The 27013-nt window shown below is 44.2% G+C and overlaps 1 protein-coding gene across 1 annotated transcript in view; it reads right to left on the bottom strand.

Annotated features, from left to right (window-relative positions):
- Nucleotides 1-27013, bottom strand: part of spon1a (spondin 1a) — a 223906-nt gene that overhangs the window by 182202 nt on the left and 14691 nt on the right. The window contains exon 3 of the mRNA XM_060922817.1: nucleotides 26483-26616. Coding sequence (XP_060778800.1) covers nucleotides 26483-26616 — 134 coding nt within the window. The remainder of the gene's footprint in view (nucleotides 1-26482; nucleotides 26617-27013) is intronic.

Raw genomic sequence — 27013 nt, 5'->3', positions numbered from 1 at the left:
AGAAGCGTGACGCGAGGCTGGGGCTGATTTCTTTTGAGCCCAGACTGTAGATTTGTAAGATCTCCATTTGGGCTGATGGTTTTTCACACACATCTTTAGCACATCTTTCCATCAGCCCTGATTGAGAACATGCACATGAAATGCAGTCCTGTCTTTTCCCTTTTAAAATGTCTTCAGAAAAAGCAAGAATCTGGAAGTATATAAACGTAACACATATTTGAAAAGAAGACAGGCTAGAAACAGAAGATTAGGCAGGTTTGGTATTCTGAGGAAGCATGAAACCAGGAGTAGATTACAGTCTTTTGAAACACATTGTCAAGTTTTCATTGTCAGTTTATTGACAGATAAGAGATTTTAGCCCTCTATCTAATTTGCAATGGCAGACCATTTCTTAAAGTCATTGTCATAGTGTCGTGTAACATATCAAATTAAAGAGTGTGAAGATCTGAATTGAAAACTTGTTTAATTTTGTAAATGTGTCTCAAAAAACCCAAAGTTATGAACATTTGAAAATCCAGTGTTTTATAAAATGTCCATTTCTGTCCGTTGCCCCGGTCACAAACCAGCAACCATTTTCTAGTGGTTTAATTTTCCATTCATGAGAAAAAAAAAAAAAAAAAACTCAATCAGAAATTAACAGACCAAAAAGCCAAAAATAAAGAGATTTACAATTTAGAGTATCAGGGTAAGAATTGCAGATAAAGGCTTCTTTTTCTTCTTCTTGTAGATCACAATTCTGCACCTCAAAGGCTTAAAAGTAACACATCAGTGAAATTGGTCCATCCTTTGTGTTTAAACATAAAAGCCAGAATTTTTAGCAGGAATGTTCACTTTAAATTGTCGACACCGAGCATGACTAATGATGGTGGCGCTCGGATGCACTGTGTATAAGAGGATCAAACTTTTGTTAATTCTCTTCAAAACAGTATCATTGATATTTATACACCTTATCATTTTTTCTCCATGAAAAAAAGTAGAAGGAAAATCATTGATTTTGAGGAAGGATACAATATTTTCCTCAGTGATCCGATCTTTCGCGGGTACAAGACAGCAAAGTGTTCAGGCGATTTTATTGGAAAACAAGTGTTTCCAGGCAAAACAAACCTCGCCCGAAAGCACTTATTTTATACCTGTATGTCGATAATGGTAATATTTCTCAATCATCAGCTGTCAGGTTACAGTCCTATGAAAATCCATGACCTTGAGTTTGACATTTCAAAGTCATTCAAGGTCAAAGGTCATGGCAGCAAATGAAAGCCCACATGGGACTTTCTTATATGTTGATCATAGTAAACATCTGGCTATCATTAACCATTTTAAAGTTATAGCCCTTTGAAAACCCATGACCTTCAGTTTGACCTTTCAAGGTCACTCAAGGTCAAAGATCATGAAAGCCCATATCGCACTTCCTATAAGTTGATAAGGTTAAATATCTGTCTACTATCAACCGTTTTCAAGTTACAGCTGTCTGAAAATCCGTGACCTTGGGTTTGACTTTTCAGGGTCACTCAAGGTCAAAGATCATGGTGCCAAATGAAAGGTGTTCCTATATACTCATAATAGTAAACATCTGTCTATCAGCAACTGTTTTTGAGTTATTATGGACAATGTTATTTTGACCTGAGTTGATCTTGACCTGATTACCTCCAAAGTTTAATCAGGTGATCTACAGACCATTGCCCACCTACCCTGAAAATTTGAAGTCAAGCGGTGCAACCGTCTAGACGCTAGACTATTAACAGACAGACACACAAACAAACAAGCCGCACTGATTACAATACCTCACCCCGCTTACCTGTTGCGGGCGAGGTAATCAAGTCAACGTGAGAGATTCGACCACTAGGTGGGAATCATGAGTTTCAAGCTGATTGAACTTGGAAGCAACAACAAAACACATGGACCAGTGACGAAGATCACAAAAAAAACAAGATGGCGGAGCCTGTGAGTTTGGTGTATTGCATTACACAGCGTTAAAAAACATTTAACGTAAAAGCTCATCACAACGCCACACAAAATTATCAAAATATTCCATAAATGTTATTTATTCTTGAATCAGCACTGGCTTTGAGTAGATTGAACACTTTTAAATGTCTTTAAAGGAACAGTCCACCGTAATTCCATAATGAAATATGCTCTTATCTGAATTGAGACGAGCTGCTCCGTACCTGTCTGAGCTTTGCGCGACCTCCCAGTCAGTCAGACGCAGTCAGACGCGCTGTCACTCCTGTTAGCAATGTAGCTAGGCTCAGTATGGCCAATGGTATTTTTTGGGGCTGTAGTTAGATGCGACCAAACTCTTCCGCGTTTTTCCTGTTTACATAGGTTTATATGACCAGTGATATGAAACAAGTTCAGTTACACAAATTGAAACGTGGCGATTTTCTATGCTATGGAAAGTCCACACTATAATGACAGGCGTACTAACACCTTCTGCGCGCTTCGACAGCGCATTGATATCTGAGCTCCGTATCAATGCGCTGCCGAAGCGCGCAGAAGGTGTTAGTACGCCTGTCATTATAGTGCGGACTTTCCATAGCATAGAAAATCGCTACGTTTCAATTTGTGTAACTGAACTTGTTTCATATCACTGCTCATATAAACCTATGTAAACAGGAAAAATGTGGAAGAGTTTGGTCGCATCTAACTACAGCCCCAAAAAATACCATTGGCCATACTGAGCCTAGCTACATTGCTAACAGGAGTGACAGCGCGTCTGACTGACTGGGAGGTCGCGCAAAGCTCGGACAGGTACGGAGCAGCTCGTCTCAATTCAGATAAGAGCATATTTCATTATGGAAGTACAGTGGACTGTTCCTTTAAAGGCCAAACAAAAACATGCTGTTCTCCCATACAAACGTACGGGAGGTTCATCAGTGCAGCAGCACACTGTCAAGCCTCATCTAATCTCACCACGGGCCGTTGTTGGATAGAATAATACACCAGCGTATGAGACCTGAACATAAGACAGAAGAAAAGATCTCCATAGTATCATGACTGTCTTCCACACACACACCAGCCACTACACAAATGAACCATCTTCCTTCCCTTAACAGCTGTAATTGTCCATGCTTTAATTCAATCTCACCCCAATTTCATACATCTCGGAGAAAGCAGCAGAAGAAAAGAGCTTCCTCCATTTTGACGACCCACCAGGCAATCAGAAGCAGTAATGGTTATTTAACATCCAATTTAAATTCTATCAATGAGACGTTATTAAGGCCAGATTCACTTTCCTGCATGTACACGGCTGATGCTAATCGCATTTGTGTGTGTGTGTGTGTGTGTGTGTGTGTGTGTGTGTGTGTGTGTGTTTGAAGGAGAGAAAATTCTTTTCAGGCCAGCGCTCATGGCCTCAACGTATAAATTTCAGAGTAGATTTGAGAGGCTATGAAAGTTGTATTAGTGAAAGTGCTGCATGTTTGGATGCACTGGAACGTTTTTTTACACTTGTGTCAAATCTTATGATGTAAAAACAAGGGAAGGATGAGTAGTGTACTAATAATGGGGAAAAAAAGAAATGTGAGGTGTCAGGAGAAGAGGCGGCGGATGTCGCTGTGTCGCTTCTGACAAAAACATACAGCCCGAAATAAATAAATAAATAAATAAACAAACAAGAAGACATGGTCATCACTATCCCCCACCACGAGCATTTTATGAAGACCTCTTAACACTTACGCCCTTATAAGCCCATTGCTTTAATTTTGACTTATGATATCGTAAGTGCTAGGACACCTTCAGAAAACGCTACCCAGCTTTTTTCAGTTGTATGAGCATGCAAAGTCTGATTGATGTAGCTTGTGTAGTTTCTGAGAAAACTTGTCCAGCTTGAGTCCACTTGTACAAAGTCCAATAACGAAAATCAAGGGCCATAACTCTGAAAATAATAATTTCTCAGTAATGATTTCCGAACTCGTGGGTGGCACGGTGGTGTAGTGATTAGCGCTGTCGCCTCACAGCAAGAAGGTCCGGGTTCGAGCCCCGTGGCCGGCGAGGGCCTTTCTGTGTGGAGTTTGCATGTTCTCCCCGTGTCCGCGTGGGTTTCCTCCGGGTGCTCCGGTTTCCCCCACAGTCCAAAGACATGCAGGTTAGGTTAACTGGTGACTCTAAATTGAGCGTAGGTGTGAATGTGAATGGTTGTCTGTGTCTATGTGTCAGCCCTGTGATGACCTGGCGACTTGTCCAGGGTGAACCCCGCCTTTCGCCCATAGTCAGCTGGGATAGGCTCCAGCTCGCCTGCAACCTTGTAGAACAGGATAAAGCGGCTACAGATGATGAGATGAGATGAGATGAGATGAGATGAGATTTCCGAACTCAACTTGCATCATGAATAGTAGTATGAGCACGCAAAGTTTCATTGATGTAGCTTATGTAGTTTCTGAAAAATTTGTCCAAATTGAAACGGATGGACAGACGGACTCTATTCCTATATCCCCCTGTGCACTTCATGGCAGGGGATAATAATTAATCGTAAATGATTTCCGAACTCAACTTACATCATGAATAATAGTATGCACCTGCGAAGTTTCATTGATGTAGCTTATGTAGTTTCTGAGAAAACTTGTCCAGATTGAAACAGATGGACGGACGGACGGACGGATGGTCTGCGCACTTCGTGGTGGGTGATAATAAATAGCTTCGGGAACTAATAATAATAACAATAATAATAGGTTTAACTTATACATTGCCTTTCTCACACCCAAGGTCGCTTTACGATTACAAAACAAATGGGGAAAAAAATGTCCACCAAAAGAGGTCAGGATGTACCGTATCTTCAGCAGCGTAGCTCCTCACAGTCCCACCAAAATGTGTACAAAGGTCTGTCCCACACCGCCTGCACATCCGCCATGATGTCACGGGGCAACAGTGCTCGGAACACCATGCTACGGGTCCACAAAGTGAGCACAGAAACATCGCCACACACCGATGCTGAAGAGAGCAACAAGCACACCGCAGTCCATAGCGAGCAGAACACGCAATGCTCATGACGGACCAAGGCCTGGGGAAACTGATGCCCAAACCTAAGTGTCAATCCTGAAACATCAGTGATGCTGACCTCTTCTGCTTCTCGGACCTGCCTGATCCGTCCTGATGCCCTACTTCTAGCTGGAGTCTCATCACATCGCTCCTGTAGAGGACGGCCCCATATGAACAATCAAAAGTCGCACTTAGAAGACACTCTGGACACGTACAGTCCTGCTACGATGGCTGAGGACTACCGGTACAATCACCATGATAATTTAGGACTGCAGTTGTCATGAACAATTTTTCACTCAAGTCTCCATCAACTGATGATCCAACAAAACAGACTTCCTGTTAAACTAGAATGAATTTCCTGGTTACACAGTTATACTTTCTGACTCACTTATTTATAATCACACTATATGTTATCACCCAGATGAGGATGAGTCTGGTTCCTCTCAAGGTTTCTTTCTCATGTTGTCTGAGGAAGTTTTTCCTCAACACTGTCGCCTCAGACTTGATCATCAAGGATAAATAAATTGATCAGCAATACAATTAACTCATATTTTTAAACTCTTTAATTTTCTGTAAAACTTTGCTTTGCGACAATGTCTGTTGTTAAAAGTGCGATACAAATAAACTTGACTTGACCTGACCCAGGTCTGGAGCGGCATCACAACCCGAGGACAAAGAGACAAAATCAGCAAAACATTCAAACAGAGAACAAACATCAAACCATACAAATAATGATAGAAGAACAAATTCTGTATATTCCTTTAAGTCACGCGTAAGAAAGAAGGATCTTATATCTATAGCACAAGGCAGCTGTGCCTCACGCTCTGCATGACAAAGTTAAGACACCACCACCGAGAATATATAACAATCGGCATATTAATACAGAATTTAATACTGAGATTTAGATGTGAAGATCTGATGAGTTTTGCCTAGAATATGTATTCAACATTTTAATATGGAATTAAGATGTTATCATATATATATATATATATATATATATATATATATATATATATATATATATATATATAATAGATGGCCTTTCAGATTTTTCAGGTGAAAGTCATAAAAATAATTTTCCTGACACACAATTATTTTTGTTTAGTGACTGAATTCAAATCACAGATTTCCAATTTTATTTTTATTTTTTTTAAAGAACAAATTAATGAATTTATCTCCACATGGCCCTAAATTCTCCACTATTTTTTTCCTGCTTCACCATGACCCAATACAAGATACTACATCATGCATCACATCACGTGGTGGGCTTTCCCCGTTCATGTAAGGCATTGTGGGATACAAATTTGAAACCGGAGAGAAAAATGGAGGACGTGAGTGTGCGAATGGAACGTGAAAGAGCGACTACAATAATGGAAAGAAAGCGAGAAGAAAAGACGTTATGTTCTATACGAAGGAAAGGAAACGCTGGACCAAACTAATAAATATCGGCGCTCAGCGAGCACCTCGGTGTGATCAGCTGTTCGTTTAGTGACAGAATGATGTCAAAGGGAAACCTGCGCATGCGCATGCGCACACGGACTTCCTCTGTCTGTTTGACTGCACAAGCGATTTCATGCACATTATTTGCTTTAATCCCCTCAAATTAAATAACTTCCCAGCCACAGAATGGCCTGATATTTTGTGAGATATTACAGAAATAAACAGATATCACAATCACCACATTTCAGACGGAACTAAATTTCACCGATTTTATGAAATCAAAAGGCCGCCTCGCTTTAAGAATATAAATTGAACTCTATATTTACTGAAAATTTCCTTCATCTCTATTTATTTGTCATCCATTCTAATCAAGGATTTTTTTTTTCTTTTTTGAGAATAACAGTTAGGACTTTCTAAGTTTTATCATACACATTTAAGATTTATTTTTTTATATCTAAGCTTATACAGATAAGTATATATTTAAGATTTTATTCATATTTATTTATTTATAGATAGTATCCCAAATTAGTAGGCTACTTGTTGCCAGCTATACGTTTGACACTTTAATGAAGTTGTTCACCTCAACAACAAACTGGACTGGACAAACAACACAGATGTCCTGTACAAGAAGGGCCAAAGTCGTCTCCACTTGTTGAGAAGACTGAGGTCTTTTGGTGTGTGCAGGACACTGCTTAGGACTTTTTATGACTCTGTGGTGGCATCAGCGATTTTCTACGCTGTGGTCTGGTGGGGCTGTGGAAGTTCAGAGAGGGACAGGAAGAAACTTAATAAACTGGTCAGAAGGGCTGGCTCAGTCTTGGACTGTCCTCTGGACTCCATTGAGGTGGTGGGTGAGAGGAGGATGTTAGCCAAGCTGACCTCAATCATAGATAACCCCTCTCACCCCCTACATGAGGCTGTGGGGGCTTTAAGCAGCTCGTTTAGTAGTAGACTGCTACACCCACGGTGTAAGAAGGAGAGATACTGCAGGTCATTCATACCTGCTGCTGTCAGACTGTATAACACCCACAACTTGTAACGTAGCACCAATAACCTGTTTGTTGGTTTTATTTGCACTACTTCACCACGACTACCTCTGCCATCTCTCATCGATGCAATTATTATGTGCAATAATATAGGTCTTAAACTACAACCCCGATTCCAAAAAAGTTGGGACAAAGTGCAAATTGTAAATAAAAACGGAATGCAATAATTTACAAATCTCAAAAACTGATATTGTATTCACAATAGAACATAGACAACATATCAAATGTCGAAAGTGAGACATTTTGAAATTTCATGCCAAATATTGGCTCATTTGAAATTTCATGACAGCAACACTGTAGCGCGTATTGAGTGTGGGTGGAGCACAGAGGACGGCAGGACAGCGTTTGGGGGCAGACAAGGTGATTTATTCTTACAACTTTTCAGTCTACAAATCTTAGTTATTCGTTTGTTTGTTTGTTTATTCACACACACACACTCGTCTGGTCCCGGGTTGCGCTCCCTCTCCTCTCTCTCTGCCTCCTTAAATAGGGAGCGGTTACTGGGAAAACACACACACAAACACAGGTTAATTATCCTCAGGTGTCGCGATTCTGCCACTCACCTTCCCCGGCTCCACCCTCCTGTCACAGACCGGCGCTCGACCACGCCCCCGCTGCCACATACCCCCACCGCCCGACTCAGGCCGGGCGCTCGTCCGGCCGGCAGCCGACTCCCCCCCCCCCCCCTTGACGGGAGAGGAAGTCCGCCACGACCATCTGCGCCCCCGGCCTGTGGACCACCTTGAAGTTGAAGGGTTGGAGTGCCAGATACCAACGGGTGATCCGCGCGTTGGCATCCTTCATGCGGTGGAGCCACTGGAGGGGCGCGTGGTCCGAACAGAGAGTGAAAGAGCGCCCCAGCAGGTAGTAACGGAGGGCGAGGACCGCCCACTTAATCGCCAGGCACTCTTTTTCGATGGTGCTGTAGCGCCCCTCACGCACCGACAGCTTCCGGCTGATATACAGGACCGGGCGGTCCTCCCCCTCCACCTGCTGGGACAAAACGGCCCCCAGCCCTCTGTCCGACGCATCGGTCTGCAACACAAAAGGGAGAGAGAAGTCAGGGGAGTGTAAAAGTGGCCCCCCACACAGTGCAGCCTTTACCTCAGAGAAAGCCCGCTGGCACTGCTCCGTCCACTGGACCGGATCTGGCGCCCCCTTTTTAGTGAGGTCAGTCAGCGGGCTGGTGACGTCCGAATAATTAGGTATAAACCTACGATAGTAGCCAGCCAGCCCCAGGAACTGCCTCACCCCCTTTTTGGTCTTGGGCCTCGGGCAGGCCGCAATCGCTGCCGTCTTATTAATTTGGGGACGCACCTGCCCGTTGCCCAAGTGGAAGCCCAGATACCGTACTTCCACCCGCCCAATCGCACACTTCTTCGGGTTGGCAGTGAGTCCCGCCCGCCTCAGCGACCTAAGGACGGCCCTCAGGTGTTGTAGGTGCCGCTGCCAATCATTACTATAAATGATGATATCATCTAGGTAAGCGGCGGCATAGGTGGCGTGGGGCCGGAGGACCCTGTCCATCAGCCGCTGAAATGTAGCGGGCGCCCCAAACAGCCCAAAAGGAAGTGTGACGAACTGGTGTAAGCCGAACGGTGTGGAAAAGGCCGTTTTTTCCCGGGATAATGGAGTCAAGGGGATCTGCCAATATCCCTTCGTCAAATCCAGTGTCGAGTAAAAGCGAGCCGTGCCTAGTCGATCGAGCAGCTCATCAATACGAGGCATTGGGTACGCATCAAATTTAGACACCGCGTTGACTTTTCTATAGTCCACACAGAACCGGACCGAGCCGTCGGCCTTGGGAACCAAGACCACCGGGCTGCTCCAGTCACTGTGGGACTCCTCGACGATGCCCATTTCGAGCATGGCCTGAAGTTCTTCCCGAACCACCTTTTTTTTGTGTTCGGGTAATCTATAAGGACGGCTCCGCACTACCACCCCCGGGGGCGTCTCTATGTGGTGTTCTATGAGGTTAGTGCGACCGGGCAGGGGCGAGAACACATCCGAAAACTCGGCCTGCAACTGGGCGACCTCCATGAGTTGGGTCGGGGAGAGGTGGTCTCCACAGGGGACCGGAGAGGTACGCGATGCCAATGACCCTTTTTGGACCTCCGGCCCCAGCTCCGCCTTCTCCGGAACTACCGACACCAACGCCACGGGGACCTCCTCGTTCCAAAGTTTCAGCAGATTGAGGTGGTAGATCTGTAGCGCCCCCTCCCTGTCCGTTCGCCTAACCTCATAGTCGACGTCCCCGACTCGCCGTGTGACCTCAAAGGGTCCTTGCCACTTGGCGATTAATTTGGAGCTCGACGTGGGCAACAGGACGAGTACCTTATCTCCCGGAGTGAACTCTCTAAGGCGCGTGCCCTTGTTGTACAGGCGGGTTTGCCGTTCCTGGGCCTGCCGCAAATTCTCCTGAGTTAGGTGGGTGAGCGTGTGGAGTTTTGCGCGCAGATCCATAACGTACTGAATTTCGTTTTTGCTCGGTGAAGGTCCCTCCTCCCAATTTTCCCGCAGTACATCTAAGATGCCGCGCGGCTTACGCCCATATAATAATTCAAATGGGGAGAACCCCGTGGAGGCTTGGGGGACCTCTCGCACTGCAAACAACAAGGGTTCGAGCCACTTATCCCAGTTACGTGCGTCCTCACTTACGAATTTTTTGATAATATTCTTGAGGGTGCGGTTGAACCGTTCAACTAAACCGTCCGTCTGTGGGTGATAAACGCTGGTGCGGATCGGCTTAATACCCAGTAGCCCATACAGTTCGCTCAGTGTCCGTGACATAAACGAGGTGCCTTGGTCAGTCAGAATCTCTTTCGGGATTCCAACCCGGGAGATGACGTGGAAGAGGGCCTCCGCAATACTGCGTGCTGAGATATTGCGAAGAGGCACCGCTTCCGGGTATCGCGTTGCATAGTCCACCAGAACCAATATAAAGCGGTACCCTCGTGTTGACCGATCTAATGGCCCGACGAGATCCATCCCAATCCTTTCGAATGGGGTCTCGATTAATGGTAGGGGGCGCAAGGGCGCTTTTGGGATGGCCGCTGGATTTACTAACTGGCATTCGCGGCACGCCGTACACCACTTACGGACGTCGCCGCGAATCCCCGGCCAATAGAACCGGGCCATTATCCGGGCGAGTGTCTTATCCTGCCCGAGGTGTCCAGCCATGGGATTAAAGTGAGCCGCCTGAAATACCAATTCCCGGCGGCTCTTTGGAATTAGCAATTGGGTGACTCGCTCTTTCGTCTGAGTGTCCTGCGTCACTCGGTATAACCTATCCTTCAAAATGGCAAAATAGGGGAAGGACGGGGTGGCGCCCGGCGGGAGCGTCTGACCATCGATTACTCTCACTTGGTCAAACGCGTGTCGCAGAGTCTCGTCTCGCGATTGTTCCAGTGGGAAATCCGCGAGGGATTCCCCAATAGAAAGAGGAGGGGCCGGTGGCTCCTCACTCTGTCGCGGAGATGACGTAGACGGCTCTGCGACCGCAGCTCCAGCCAAAGCGACACCGGGACCCTCCCCTGTTAACCGGCAGGACCCACTCTTTATTAGGCGTGCCATTAAACCCCGAAATCCCGGCCAATCAGTCCCCAAGATCAAAGAGTGGGTAAGGCGAGGATTAACCGCCGCCTTCACTATCGATTTCTCCCCTCTGAAATGTATGTGGACCGACACCAACGGGTAGCTGTGAATATCCCCGTGCACACACAACACCTTCACCCCTTGTGCTCCCCCCAATGCCTCGCCTTGCACCAGGCTTTGGCGGATTGAGGTCTGATTGCAACCTGAATCCACCAACGCCTGATATGTAGCCCCTTGTACACTTACCGGTATGCGATACGCTCCGGCCCGATCGAGGGCAGCCTCTGGCGCGTCGGGGATCCGCACCACTGCCCCCACTTCCATCGCTGCACACTGTTGCTGCAGGTGGCCCGGATCCCCGCAGCGCCAGCAAACCGGCCCGGGCCTTCCCTCTGCAGCTGTGTTCTGGGGCTCACTCACCTGAGGGGGGGGAGAGACAGACACAGAAGGGAGAAACGGGAGGGCACCACGGGGGCGGCGGGCCGGCTGGGGTGGAGCCGGCCCCCGCCTCCGCGGTGGGGGAATGGGGCGAGGACGGGACACGGGAGGAGGGGGGGGAGAAAGAGAGAGAGAAGAGGAGAAAGAAGATGCTGTCGTCCGCTGTCCTGCTGCAGGAACAGCCGCCAGATGATCCTCCGCCAGTCCCACGGCCTGATCCAGCGACGCCGGGCGGTGGCACTGGACCCACTCCGCGGTTCCAGCTGGTAAGCGGGCGATGAACTGCTCCAGCGCCACCTGGTCGATGATTCCCTCGGCGTCGCGATCTTCGGCCCTCAGCCACCGCCAGCAGGCGTCCCGGAGCTGCTGGCCGAACGCGAACGGGCTGCCGACTTCCTCCATCCGCAGCGCGCGGAAGCGCTGGCGCTGCTGCTCCGGCGTGCGCCCCACGCGCTGGAGGACAGCCCGGCGAAGGTCGGCGTAGGCCAGCCTGCGATCGGCGGGGAGCTGTAGTGCGGCCAGCTGCGCCTCTCCCGTCAGGAGGGGGAAGAGGCGCGCCGCGCGCTGCTCCATCGGCCACCCCGAGGCTTCGGCGACCTGTTCAAACAATGTGATGAAAGCCTCGGGGTCGTCCTGCGGGCCCATCTTGGTCACGGTGAAGGGAGACGGGCCCGCGGCCGGGGCGCTGGTGGACCCCGCCGACGCGAGGAGACGCCGGAACGCCTCTCGATCTTCCTGCTGGGCCAGCACCAGGGCTTCGAAGCGGCGCTCCTGCTCCTTTCGGAGCGTGACAAGTGCCTGGTGCTGGCTTTGCTGAGCCGTGGCGAGGGCGTGGACCAAGTCCGTGAATGGGGAGGATTCCATGGGGCTGCTGTGTTGGTGCTCCACCGTTTCCCGGGTTTCGGCACCACTGTAGCGCGTATTGAGTGTGGGTGGAGCACAGAGGACGGCAGGACAGCGTTTGGGGGCAGACAAGGTGATTTATTCTTACAACTTTTCAGTCTACAAATCTTAGTTATTCGTTTGTTTGTTTGTTTATTCACACACACACACTCGTCTGGTCCCGGGTTGCGCTCCCTCTCCTCTCTCTCTGCCTCCTTAAATAGGGAGCGGTTACTGGGAAAACACACACACAAACACAGGTTAATTATCCTCAGGTGTCGCGATTCTGCCACTCACCTTCCCCGGCTCCACCCTCCTGTCACAGACCGGCGCTCGACCACGCCCCCGCTGCCACAAACACATCTCAAAAAAGTTGGGACAGGGGCAATAAGAGGCTGGAAAAGTTAAAGGTACAAAAAAGGAACAGCTGGAGGACCAAATTGCAGCTCATTAGGTCAATTGGCAATAGGTCATTAACATGACTGGGTATAAAAAGAGCATCTTGGAGTGGCAGCGGCTCTCAGAAGTAAAGATGGGAAGAGGATCACCAATCCCCCTAATTCTGCGCCGACAAATAGTGGAGCAATATCAGAAAGGAGTTCGACAGTGTAAAATTGCAAAGAGTTTGAACATATCATCATCTACAGTGCATAATATCATCAAAAGATTCAGAGAATCTGGAAGAATCTCTGTGCGTAAGGGTCAAGGCCGGAAAACCATACTGGGTGCCCGTGATCTTCGGGCCCTTAGACGGCACTGCATCACATACAGGCATGCTTCTGTATTGGAAATCACAAAATGGGCTCAGGAATATTTCCAGAGAACATTATCTGTGAACACAATTCACCGTGCCATCCGCCGTTGCCAGCTAAAACTCTATAGTTCAAAGAAGAAGCCGTATCTAAACACAATCCAGAAGCGCAGACGTCTTCTCTGGGCCAAGGCTCATTTAAAATGGACTGTGGCAAAGTGGAAAACTGTTCTGTGGTCAGACGAATCAAAATTTGAAGTTCTTTATGGAAATCAGGGACGCCGTGTCATTCGGACTAAAGAGGAGAAGGACGACCCAAGTTGTTATCAGCGCTCAGTTCAGAAGCCTGCATCTCTGATGGTATGGGGTTGCATTAGTGCGTGTGGCATGGGCAGCTTACACATCTGGAAAGACACCATCAATGCTGAAAGGTATATCCAGGTTCTAGAGCAACATATGCTCCCATCCAGACGACGTCTCTTTCAGGGAAGACCTTGCATTTTCCAACATGACAATGCCAAACCACATACTGCATCAATTACAGCATCATGGCTGCGTAGAAGAAGGGTCCGGGTACTGAACTGGCCAGCCTGCAGTCCAGATCTTTCACCCATAGAAAACATTTGGCGCATCATAAAACGGAAGATACGACAAAAAAGACCTAAGACAGTTGAGCAACTAGAATCCTACATTAGACAAGAATGGGTTAACATTCCTCTCCCTAAACTTGAGCAACTTGTCTCCTCAGTCCCCAGACGTTTACAGACTGTTGTAAAGAGAAAAGGGGATGTCTCACAGTGGGAAACATGGCCTTGTCCCAACTTTTTTGAGATGTGTTGTTGTCATGAAATTTAAAATCATCTAATTTTTCTCTTTAAATGATACATTTTCTCAGTTTAAACATTTGATATGTCATCTATGTTCTATTCTGAATCACACACATCACATTATCTCTAGCCGCTTTATCCTTCTACAGGGTCGCAGGCAAGCTGGAGCCTATCCCAGCTGACTACGGGCGAAAGGCGGGGTACACCCTGGACAAGTCGCCAGGTCATCACAGGGCTGACACATAGACACAGACAACCATTCACACTCACATTCACACCTACGGTCAATTTTAGAGTCACCAGTTAACCTAACCTGCATGTCTTTGGACTGTGGGGGAAACCGGAGCACCCGGAGGAAACCCACGCGGACACGGGGAGAACATGCAAACTCCACACAGAAAGGCCCTCGCCGGCCCCGGGGCTCGAACCCAGGACCTTCTTGCTGTGAGGCGACAGCGCTAACCACTACACCACCGTGCCGCCTCTATTCTGAATAAAATATGGAATTTTGAAACTTCCACATCATTGCATTCCGTTTTTATTTACAATTTGTACTTTGTCCCAACTTTTTTGGAATCGGGGTTGTATTTTTACGTATGCATGCTTATATAATCTAAGTTGTTGTTGATTGATTGATTGATTGATTGATTGATTGATTGATTGATTGATTGATTGATACAAATACAAAAAGAAAAAAAGAAAAAGACTCCGGTGAGAAGTGGTAGCCAAAACGTGCACAGCGTACTCTCAATCGGAAATGGCAACGTGAGAATCAGATGATGTGGAATGGTTTTATTTCATCTACTGTCTAACTTTGGCTTGGCATCTTCCTGCACAGATGAAGATCAAACACTCAGATGTCCTGTTTTTCAGAGAGATACACGCTGTAGAAAAACGGGATCAGTTCTGTTTGTGTCAAAATGTCTCCATTGTATCATCATCATCATCATCATCATCATCATAACAGAGATTATTTCTCCCCTGACATTATCATGAACCCAGATCAGTGGAGTGAAGATGATGATACTCTTTGTGTTTAACCCCAGGTGATAAAACAGAGACTGATGTCAACGAACCTGATCATCAAACTGAGAACTCATTTTCTGTCCCATCACAAACTTCCACTTTGTAAAGCAGTACCATCTCCAGTCCTCACCGATTTCAGGATGCACCAGGAAACTTTAGTGGCGTGTATGAGCCCAAATCTGTCCTTCGTGGACTCCGTGTTTATATGAGAAGTACGACCGGCTCACTGAGACTTGCTCTGTCCGGGCTTCAAACCCTTTACGCTCTGCCGTTCCTCCACAATTTTTGCTGCCCATGACTGCGACAAATTACAGTGAACACTGAGGAGAATGACCACACCGTCTGAAAGCTCTCTGTAATAGAGAAGTTGGATATAAATAAATGCAGACATGCTTATTGAAAATAGGCCTGAAAACTTAAAATAAAAAAAAATAATAATAATGATGTTGACATTAAAAAATTAGGACTAAATTAATTATTATGAGCAGAATAAATGTTGTAATTTTATATGAGTTGGATGTTCCGATTCAAATTGGATTAGTTTAACTTGCAGAGGTGGAGTAATTTAATTATCACTGCAGCATCTCTGGGATTGTATTCTTGTTTCAATATGTATCTATCTATCTATCTATCTATCTATCTATCTATCTATCTATCTATCTATCTATCTATCTATGTAATTTTCTGGAAAGATTTTCAGGTATTGTAGGTTATTATATTTTTATTACATTATTGCATTATTATTATTATTGTTGTTGTTGTTGTTATATTTTACTGGGTATGTGTGTGGGTGGCATGGTAGTGTAGTGGTTAGCACTGTCACCTCACAGCAAGAAGGTTCTGGGTTCGAGCCCAGTGGCCGATGGGGGGCTTTCTGTGTGGAGTTTGCATGTTCTCCCCGTGTCTGTGTGGGTTTCCTCTGGGTGCTCTGGTTTCCGCCACAGTCCAAAAACATGCAGGTTAGGTTAACTTGGGCTGAAGTGCCCTTGAGTGAGGCACTGAACCCCCAACTGCTCCCCGGGCGCTGTAGCGTAGCTGCCCACTGCTCTGGGTATGTGTGTGTGCTCATTGTTCACGTGTGTGTTCACTGCTTCAGATGGGTTAAATGCAGAAGAGGAATTTCACTGTGCTTGAGTGTGCATGTGACAAATAAAGGCTTATTATCTCATCTCATTATCTGTAGCCACTTTATCCTTCTACAGGGTCGCAGGCGAGCTGGAGCCTATCCCAGCTGACTACGGGTGAAAGGCGGGGTACACCCTGGACAAGTCGCCAGGTCATCACAGGGCTGACACATAGACACAGACAACCATTCACACTCACATTCACACCTACGCTCAATTTAGAGTCACCAGTTAACCTAACCTGCATGTCTTTGGACTGTGGGGGAAACCGGAGCACCCGGAGGAAACCCACGCGGACACGGGGAGAACATGCAAACTCCACACAGAAAGGCCCTCGCCGGCCATGGGGCTCGAACCCGGACCTTCTTGCTGTGAGGCGACAGCGCTAACCACTACACCGCCATGCCGCCCCAGGCTTAGTATTATTATTATTATGGCACAAGCTATTTCTGGTAAAATCGTGCACTCTGATTGGTTCCTTGGCGTGCAGAATTTTCCCATAGGGCAGTTATGGACTTTCTTTCCAAGGCGCCTTTTCTCAAAAAAAAAAAAGTTCATTATTTTGCATCGTTTTTAATAGAAAAATAAACTAATACAGCTTATATTTTATATCTTTATATATATTTATATATATTTATATCGGCAGCACGATGGTGTAGTGGTTAGCACTGTCGCCTCACAGCAAGAAGGTCCGGGTTCGAGCCCCGTGTCCAGCGAGGGCCTTTCTGTGCGGAGTTTGCATGTTCTCCCCGTGTCCGCGTGGGTTTCCTCCGGGTGCTCCGGTTTCCCCCACAGTCCAAAGACATGCAGGTTAGGTTAACTGGTGACTCTAAATTGAGCGTAGGTGTGAATGTGAGTGTGAATGGTTGTCTGTGTCTATGTGTCAGCCCTGTGATGACCTGGCGACTTGTCCAGGGTGTACCCCGCCTTTCGCCCGTAGTCAGCTGAGATAGGCTCCAGCTTCCCTGCGACCCTGTAGGACAGGATAAAGCTGCTAGAGATAATGAGATGAGATATATTTATATCTGATTGGTCAAATTTGACTATGAATAACACACCATTGCTATGGAAACAGTTCTGATCATAAACTCTGGAGGACCACGTCCAATCATATCAATCTGTAGAGTTTCATATGACTCTTAACGCTAAGTACTAGTAGGCTAATCTTAAGACCTCTGCATTGAGTTTATGTTTCTATGGAAACGATTCCAACCATAGAATCTAGCAAACTTTTTTTTTTAGTCCATTATCCCTGATATATCATCTCGCCCTTGCTCACATACCACATATTAAATACTCATTCTGCAGAATACATTTCTACGTATGGACGATGTAACAGTTTAGCCATGATGTACCATCACGACCGAGAACAACGGATCAAGTCAACAAATCAAAAAACTTTGCTGAAATGAGACAAACTAAGCAGATGAGAGTTGAAGCCTGAGGGTTTTTTTTTTTAGAAACTAAAATACTCCGAGTGAAAAAAAATAATTCCAGCCAGTCCAGAGACGACAATGACAGATGCAGCACAGGGGAGAAAAAGAAGAAACATTCCAAAGAAAGACAAGTCAAAAAAACGTGATATGCTTCTCGTTTTGTTCTATTCTTAGCTGAAACACAATCCCCAGGAATCGGTTTGTTATTTCCAGGAAGGCAGTGCAGTAATTCACTGTTATATAGGGGTTGTTGCCCTCAGGGGGGTCTTCACATCACTCAAACTTGGTTTTGGTCCTCAGGGCACCCTTCAGCAAGCCACGGGGAGCAACAGTACCCATAACACACACACTCACACATACTCGAAGGTCGATTTCAGAAGGGCTTTTTTTTTTTTTCCAGGACCATAACCTTTGCAATCCACCACATACTTGAAGCCCTTCTTCCCTAGCCTGGGCCCGCCCATCCTAAGTGTGACGCAACACGAGGGCCTGTTGCGAGCTTAGTCTGGCAAGGCAAGCTATCTACAGCTCTTCCAAGCTCCCGAAAAATTGGGAGCCAATCAACTTTGAGCATCTCCAACGGCCCTGGGTAGAGGCGTGTTCAAGGCACTGACGTAGTAGAACTGCGACCAGAAGCCATAGATTGTTTACAGAATCTATGCCGGAAGCGCTTCATTCACTAGAAACATTACGAACATGGAGCAAGTTCTCATTGAAAACGGAGCAAAGAGCAGCCCTGGAGGTATTTATTGAAAGGAAGGACGTTTTCGCCTTGCTCCCAACCGGCTTCGGTAAGAGTTTAATCTACCAGTTAGCCCCGTCGCGTCACATACGTCAGAGGAAAGAGTGATGTGATTGGTTTAAGCTTCGTCACAGCGTTTTCTGGCTTCGACCAGTAGCAAACTGAGGCATTTCAGGGAGGCGGGTCAACCACGCGCTCTGGGAAACGGTTGGGCTTAATATCTTTGCCAGACCAAATGCTCACAGAGCTTTGAAGTCGCGTTAGCCAGACTACTTCCTTCCTGTCCTGACGTGTCACAGGCAGCATCACAGGAAGACGGGAGGCAAACCTGGAAAGATCTCAGCAGAGAAATGCTAGAAAACTGTGACGATCTCCCATAATATCGTCACTTCATCTGACAGTCTCACAGTCATTTCTTCATTCAGTGAGAAACTGAGGTGCCAATATTTCTAATGAGAAAGTCCTAGTGTGCTGGATGAGATGGCTATTCTACACCAAGCAACAGGAAGAAAACAGGCGTCTGGTGGGAAAGATATTTAATAATAAACACTCAGGAAGCAGTGTATCCGAGTCGATGGATCCGGAGCCTGTCCGAGAAACACAGGATGAGAGACACGGAGGGAAAATTCAGCAATTCAGCCAGAATGGATGCTGCACTTTATAAATTCAGAAACATCAGTGGGAGCATTTTCATCTCTGAACACTAAGCAATTGCAAAAAAAAAACCCACACAGAATACTGGAGTTCTGTCCATTTCTAAAGATGGAGAATGTTTAACAGTTATTCCATGAAATCGAGTCGTACATGAGCTGATAGCCAACGAGGCGCGTAGCACTGAGTTGTCTATAATCCATGAACGATGAGATTGAGTAGAATAACTGTTTTATTCTATCCACATTCACTGGATTTTGAGAAACAGAGCATTTTTATTTTTTGCAAATTCGATAAATAGAAACTTTACACAAAACGTCCAACCAAATAATTTCTGCTTAGAATATAAACTAACCGGCGAAATAACAAGAGAAATTTGTGAAAAATATGATAATAATAATAATTCTTGAAAAATTTAAAAATGATACGTTCTTTCCATAAAATACTTTCATTCCATATTTTGTTGCTTTTTTAATGTTTTTTTTGTTGCTTTGATTTTGAGTAGAGTTTTTATTTCGTCCTCGGTTGGTTCAGCAACATGCTCCGCCATTTTGTTTTTCTCTACTCACGGTATATGAGCTGATATCCTAGTAGTAGAGGAGCCAATCAGAGCATGCAATTGCTCATATCCAGTGAACGTGGATAGAATAATATTACAGCGCCCTCCACAATTATTGGCACCCCTGGTTAAGATGTGTTAAAAGCATTAAAATAAATTCAATTTTTATTGCAGAAGCATAATCTCACACTGAAAATTGTAAAAAAAAAAAAAAATGTAACCTTTAACTCAAGTGAATTAAAAAAAAAAATCCCTGACTAAGAAATAATTATTTTTTATAAAATCACCTGTTCTACAATTATTGGCACCCATAACAATTCCTAGAAAATAAATGTAATTGAAGCATTTCTGTCATTTCTACTGTAGTTTATAAAGTTGATCAGAGTATCTAGGAACCTTTAATTAGTAATTCATCACATCCTGTTTCCCTGGGGTATAAATATGATGTGACACAGAGGCCTATTTCTCTTATCCACTCTTCAACATGGGAAAGACAAGAGAACACACCATTCAAGTCAGGCAGATGTGTGTCGACCTTCATAAGTCAGGCAACAGCTACAAGAAAATAGCTGCTCGCCTACACCTGCCCATATCTACAGCCAGAGGAATCATCAAGAAGTTTAAAACAACTGGAACAGTGGCAAACAAGCCTGGACGAGGATGCAAGTTTACATTACCACCACGCACAGTGAGGAGGATGGGAAGAGAAGTAAAAAGTTCTCCAAAGCTCACTGTTAGAGAATTGCATCAAAGAGGAGCATCTTGGGGTCACAAAGTCTCCATAACAACCATCAGGCGCTATCTACATGCCAACAAGCTGTTTGGGAGGCATGCACGGAAAAAGCCTTTTCTCACTTACAAGCATAAATGTAAACATCTGGAGTTCGCTAAGCGGTATTGGGACTTCAACTGGGACCGCGTGCTTTGGTCAGATGAGACCAAGATAGAGCTTTTTGGCAGCAAACACTCTAATACATCACAAAGGATGAGTATGCGGAAAAGCACCTCATGCCCACTGTGAAGTATGGGGGAGGATCGGTGATGCTGTGGGCCTGTTTCTCTTCCAAAGGCCCCGGGAACCTTGTTAGGGTGCATGGCATCATGAGCTCTTTGAAATACCAGGACATTTTAAATCAAAATCTGGTGGCCTCTGCCCGAAAGCTGAAGATGGGTCGTCGCTGGGTCTTTCAGCAAGATAATGACCCTAAACATGTGGCCAAATCTACACAAAAATGGTTCACCAGACACAAAATCAAGCTCCTCCCATGGCCATCTCAGTCCCCAGACCTCAACCCAATTGAAAACCTGTGGGGTGAGCTGAAGAGGAGAGTGCATAGGACAGGACCCAGGACTCTGGATGATTTAGAGAGATTGTGCAAAGAGGAAAGGTCGGATATGCCTCTCTCTGTATTCTCCCATCTTGTGAAATGTTATAGGAGAATAAGTGCTGTCTTGTTGGCAAAAGAGGGTTGTACAAAGTATTAACATCAGGGGTGCCAATAATTGTGGCACACATGATTTCACGTAAAATAATTATTTCTTAATGTGGGATTTTTTTTTCCCATTGAATAAACGCACTTGAATTAAAGGTTGGGTTTTTCTCTTTTTTTGCATTGTTGTCCTATATTTTTTTTTTTCAAAAATGAATTGAATAGAAGCCTAAGAACATATCTTAACAAGGGGTGCCAATAATTGTGGAGGGCACTGTATATGTAAAAATTTATCTATATTCACAAGAAACATGCAGGCTGAAGTATCAGTACGTTTAGATTTATTTAATCAGCTGGTGATTTCGTCCAAGGCATTTTGACATGAAGTAAAATGGAATTAAAATAAATTATTATTATTATTATTATTATTATTATTATTATTATAAAGTTGCAAAAAATGTGTGGAAAAAGCAGAATAAATGAATAAATAAATGTAATCTATATTCTAAATATAATAAGATGTCATTATTGATAAAAAATATTATTCATATTATAAAAGAGACCTCTGTTCAAATAAAGTAAGAAATAAGTAAATAAGTATACTGTATATAATATGTAATATACAATGGACAATTTAATATTCTGTATCATTCTAATTCAATCGTAAAAACAAAAATAAATAACTTTTGTAAACCTAGAGAATAAAATAAATGTATTAAGCTGATTTTCTAAATATTTTTCCCCTGCTGCATGATGCTTGCCGTACGCTATGTGAGAGAGACTTCCTCTGTCTGTGAGTGTAAAAACAATAACAGCAGCCTCACGTCTTCTTTCTGTCTGAAAGTACTCCTGTTCTGATGATCTTAGGCGTATATTCGTTTTGACACTCTGACTGAGAAGGTTCGCTTCCATTTATAGCTTTAAAACCAAATAAAGAGAGTTTAAATTATATTGTGTCGTGAAGTATATTGTCAGGAAATGGGTTTGTCGTTCAGCTGCATTCTGTACATCTGTAATTTTCTATTTTATTTCAGTAATCATGTGAGAAAACTGGAGAAAACTACAGCATGAATCATCTTCTTCACATTGTAGAGAGAACTATATTCATCTACCGCCATCCATATCACTGTTTACAGAGGAACTTCATATGTAAAAGACTATGGAAAAGCATCAACCTGATTTCCGATGACTTTCACGACCGTACGATGTCCATATGTCCGTGTACCACCACAGGTAACCTGATCACAAGTCCAAGGCAATGTATCTCATAAACACTTAACCACCAGACAATGAAATGTGTATCTTTATTTCCATAAGATAGATGTTTTTTTATCCAGTGCTTATTTTTAATTTGCTTTTTTTTAAATAACGTGGGGTTATTTATTTACTAACACATTTTACACAAAATATTCTCAACAGTTTCATATAAAACGAGTTAAAACAGTTTTATGAGTCCACTCGCTTGTTGGACAGTTGACAGTTTGTGTCGTGTAAGAGCAATAGACGGATGTAATTGCAGGAAGAGTTTTATTGAAAACACGCTCGCAAACAGATCCAAAACGAGTCAGAAACCAAGCAGTGGTGGAGCGAGGCACAGACAGGATATCAGAGGGGATACAATCCAATACTCACAGTCCAAAAACACAAACAGGGTCAAAACCAGAAAAGTGACACAAAATACAAGGCTTTCACAAAGTCTGTGTGTTACTCAGAGTCTTTATATAAATATCCGTGCTGTGATTGAGCTCTAATCAGGAACAGGTGCATGGTCATTAGTCCTAATGGTGCCGCTCGAGCGTGGACGAGACAGATGAAACCAGATGACTGTTTGACGTATGGAGTGTGATACTGGATGGTAATTCTACAGTAGTGATGTAAAGTGAAAGTGCTGGTTCACTGCTGTCCCCCAGGCACCCAGCAGAGTCACACCATAATAAATGAAATGCCGTTGTTTCTGGCGTATGGCATGCGGCATCAGAGAAAGGAATAAATATGTATCGTAACTGCAATACGCATCTCATTATTGGTCTCACAATAATGTCACAAGACAATGCAGAGATTTATTGAGGTGAAAAACACAATTCAATGGTTCATTCATGGTGCTGTAATATTATTATTCTATTCAGGGGGATTTTGTGCCCTTGGAAAAATATATTTTGCTGAAGAACTCATCAGAAGCTCCACTTTTAGGCAGGGGCTAAATATCTATATTATGTTATGTTATAACGTCTTATAAAGATTTTCTGCTGTCGGAATCACAGTGTATCGATCACTCTATCACAGAGCCCAGGACCAATCTCTCATTGTTGTGGAAAGAAGCAGTTGGAGACTTGGCGTAGAAAGGAAGCTCATCAGTCACTGTGACAGTCACATAATAATGTACATTAATAAGAGATGTAGACGCCTTTAACGGCAGCGTGTCTCGCTGGCCTCGAGTGACAGGCTCAGACCACGCTCTCATCATTTCACAATGTCATGCAACACACGTCCAATCCATCCATCCATCTCTCTCTCTCTCTCTCTCTCTCTCTCTGCCACATGAAGGTCCAGCTTTACCGCTCATCAAACACAGATACACGTTACAGACATCAACCTGCCTTCCACAGTGGGTTCTGATCACACAGCATTAAACACAGCGAGGTAACAGGGTGCTGCGATCAAGCCAAGTTACTGCTGCATCCCTGAAGATGTTGTCGTGCTCGCGACTACAGAAATCACTACTCGTTAGCTAGAACTAGCAGAACTGGCTCATGGCACTCAAGTCACTAATGTTAATTCACTTTGGTACTTTCTGTGTTTGCAGCCAACTCCATCAACTCAACATTAAACAGCTATAAAAATTTAATAATTTCTCTGGAAATGTAAATTATATAAAGACCTTTTTAGGGAAACTGTTTAGAATATTTTAACTCGATTAATTTCTCATAATATTAACACTGTTCTAGAAATTTTACAATGATATTCTTGAAATATTATGCATTTCGTAAACACAACTTACTCATGCCTCATAATTAAATTCCAGAATCGACAAAACAGATTATAAACAAAAGTGTGATGCTGTTGTTCAGAAGAAGAAGAAGAAGCAGAAGTTTGCTAATATCACACTTTTCATAAAGAAGCAGAATATAGAGTAAATAAAAAAGTGATAGAAATTCAAAAAAGAACAATTCTAAAAAAAAATAAAGAAATTGACTATAAAATACCTGATGGCATCTCACCACTGAAATGTATTTACTTTTATTTTAAAAGTGTATGTAGGTAATAAATGTTCTCATTAGAATATTTAATGCTTTAAAAAATGCACCAAATTTTTTGGGGGGAAATATTTCTACTAAAAGTAAAAAGGCCGACTTTACTAAGACTGACAGCCTCAGAAAAATGCCACGCCCTCTTTACTAGGACAGACACCTACAGAGGAGAGGACACAGCCCCTTTACTAGGACAGACACCTACAGACGAGAGGACACACCCTCTTCACTATGACAGACACCTACAGAGGAGAGGACACACCCCCTTTACTAGGACAGACACCTACAGATGAGAGGACACACCCTCTTCACTATGACAGACATCTACAGAGGAGAGGCCACACCATCTTTACTAGGACAGACACCTACAGAGGAGAGGCCACGCCCTCTTTACTAGGACAGACACCTACAGAGGAGAGGCCACGCCCTTACTAGGACAGACACCTACAGAGGAGAGGCCACACCCTCTTTACTAGGACAGACACCTACAGAGGAGAGGACACACCCTCTTCACTATGACAGACACCTACAGAGGAGAGGACACACCCCCTTTACTAGGACAGACACCTACAGATGAGAGGACACACCCTCTTCACTATGACAGACATCTACAGAGGAGAGGCCACGCCATCTTTACTAGGACAGACACCTACAGAGGAGAGGCCACGCCCTCTTTACTAGGACAGACACCTACAGAGGAGAGGCCACGCCCTTACTAGGACAGACACCTACAGAGGAGAGGCTACACCCTCTTTACTAGGACAGACACCTACAGAGGAGAGGCCACACCCTCTTTACTAGGACAGACACCTACAGAGGAGAGGCTACACCCTCTTTACTAGGATAGACACCTACAGAGGAGAGGCCACACCCTCTTTACTAGGACAGACATCTACAGAGGAGAGGCCACACCCTCTTTACTAGGATAGACACCTACAGAGGAGAGGCCAAACCCCTTTAATAAGATAGCAGTCACAGGGAAGATGCCACACCCCCTTCAGTTACACTGTCAGCTATAGATGAAAGGCCACACCCCTTTCCCAAGGATAGAGAGTGACAGAGGACAGGCCACACCAACTTTATGGAGATACAGAGGACAGGCCACGCCTCCTTCATGGAAATTTTTTTGGACCAAGATGGCAGCGCGTTTGCATCGCGAGGCTCAGCTCTTACCAGTTTTACTTTACCTGCACCCTGCACAATGACAATAAAGTTGAATCTAATCTAATCTAATCTAATCTAATCTAATTACCGTAGCTGGATGCTAGTTTCAGATGCTGAAGAACATTTATTAAACTAATGTATGTTAGAAAAGAAAAACAACAAATAGTTTTAAAATAATAATAATAATAATAATAATAATAATAATAATAATAATACATTTTTAAACTAAGTAAGCCTGAAGTAGCAATGAAATTTTTTTTTTTTTTTTTGGTACCTAAAACTGCCCAGAATTAGAAAACTTGCTATATTGTTTTCGTCCACTAAATCTAGACTAAATCCTACAACAAGTAAATAACACTGTTTACCTAAAGCGTAGTGCACACAGCACAATTTACACACGAGGAAATCAAATTCATGCGCCATCACATGCAACAGATCCCTGAATCCGCTTTATCATCCGGTTCTGTGTGGGAGTGGCAGGGAAAACCGAGTCACAGGAGCCGAGTATTGTGTCTATAAGAAATTATTTTATATGTCAGGAAAATAAAAACAAATACAACGTGAGTCCTGTCAGTGCACAGGATGAAAATAGTGAATTAATTCCTCTACATTTCTCATATTTCTCTTTTCCGTAACAAAATAGTCACTTTTAGCTTTAGCACCATATCAGAAATACTGTAATCTCCGTGCATCCTAACACGCCGGAAAATGCATATCACATGACTATTCGTGTACACTGCTGGTATAAACAGCTGATGTTGTTTATTTTCTTCTGGAAAGAAAGGGTCATGTGACACGAGCGTGACGAATCAGAGAAAGGATACGTTGCGACTCTAGTGTTTCCAAAAGTCTGTTTTTGGGACTCAAAAACTCAGAACGGTGAAAATGTTGCGAAGGTTATGTATTTAAAAACTAACAGTGCATTAACGCAGATGTAGCCAAAGTCACATGACAGCTCTTGAGCAGGGACGCCTCCAGGTCAAAGGTCGTGTACTGTGTGTCCCTCGTCTGCGTGCACACCAAGCTACTGACTGTAATCTTCATTTCAGATTAAGAGCTGCTGCTGTAATCATGAAGACAGTCCTGAGCTCATCCCAGGACTCTAATGCACAATCTGTGCTGGAATAAAAAGACAAAATCCGCTACTTACTTGAGCAGTATGCAGCCATTGCCTGATGAGGGCGCTGTCCAAAACACTTGTATTTTGGTCCTCCTCCGAGGGGTACTCTCGGTTATAGCAGGGGGGCAATTAGTCATAAACTGTGTGTCGTCTTCATCAATGATCTATAGATGATAACAGATTCACAAGAATAAACATGAATAAACAGTCTTATTTGAATAGCAGCTGGATTTTTTTCGCAGTCTATCAGATATATTCCATTCAGCTAGCATGATACTGAACGAGTCGAAGATGAATATATCTGATAGACCATGAAAAAAGCCATTATTATTATTATTATTATTATTATTATTATTATACATACACATTCCTTTCAGGTGTTCAGTGCGTCTTTCTCTTTCAAAATTCTCTCAAAATCTTCCGTATTTAACAAAGCAAACCTGGCGGCCATGTTTGTTTACAAATTGTCACAGTCGCTCGCTAGTGTGGAAGTTTTCCATCTCTGACGTGTGACATCATGTTGTCTTGACAACCATGCAATATCGTAAACCATATTCAACG

The sequence above is a fragment of the Neoarius graeffei genome, chromosome 6, assembly GCF_027579695.1.
Source record: "Neoarius graeffei isolate fNeoGra1 chromosome 6, fNeoGra1.pri, whole genome shotgun sequence".
Classification (NCBI taxonomy): Eukaryota; Metazoa; Chordata; class Actinopteri; order Siluriformes; family Ariidae; genus Neoarius; species Neoarius graeffei.
This window is presented reverse-complemented; position numbering and strand designations above follow the sequence as displayed.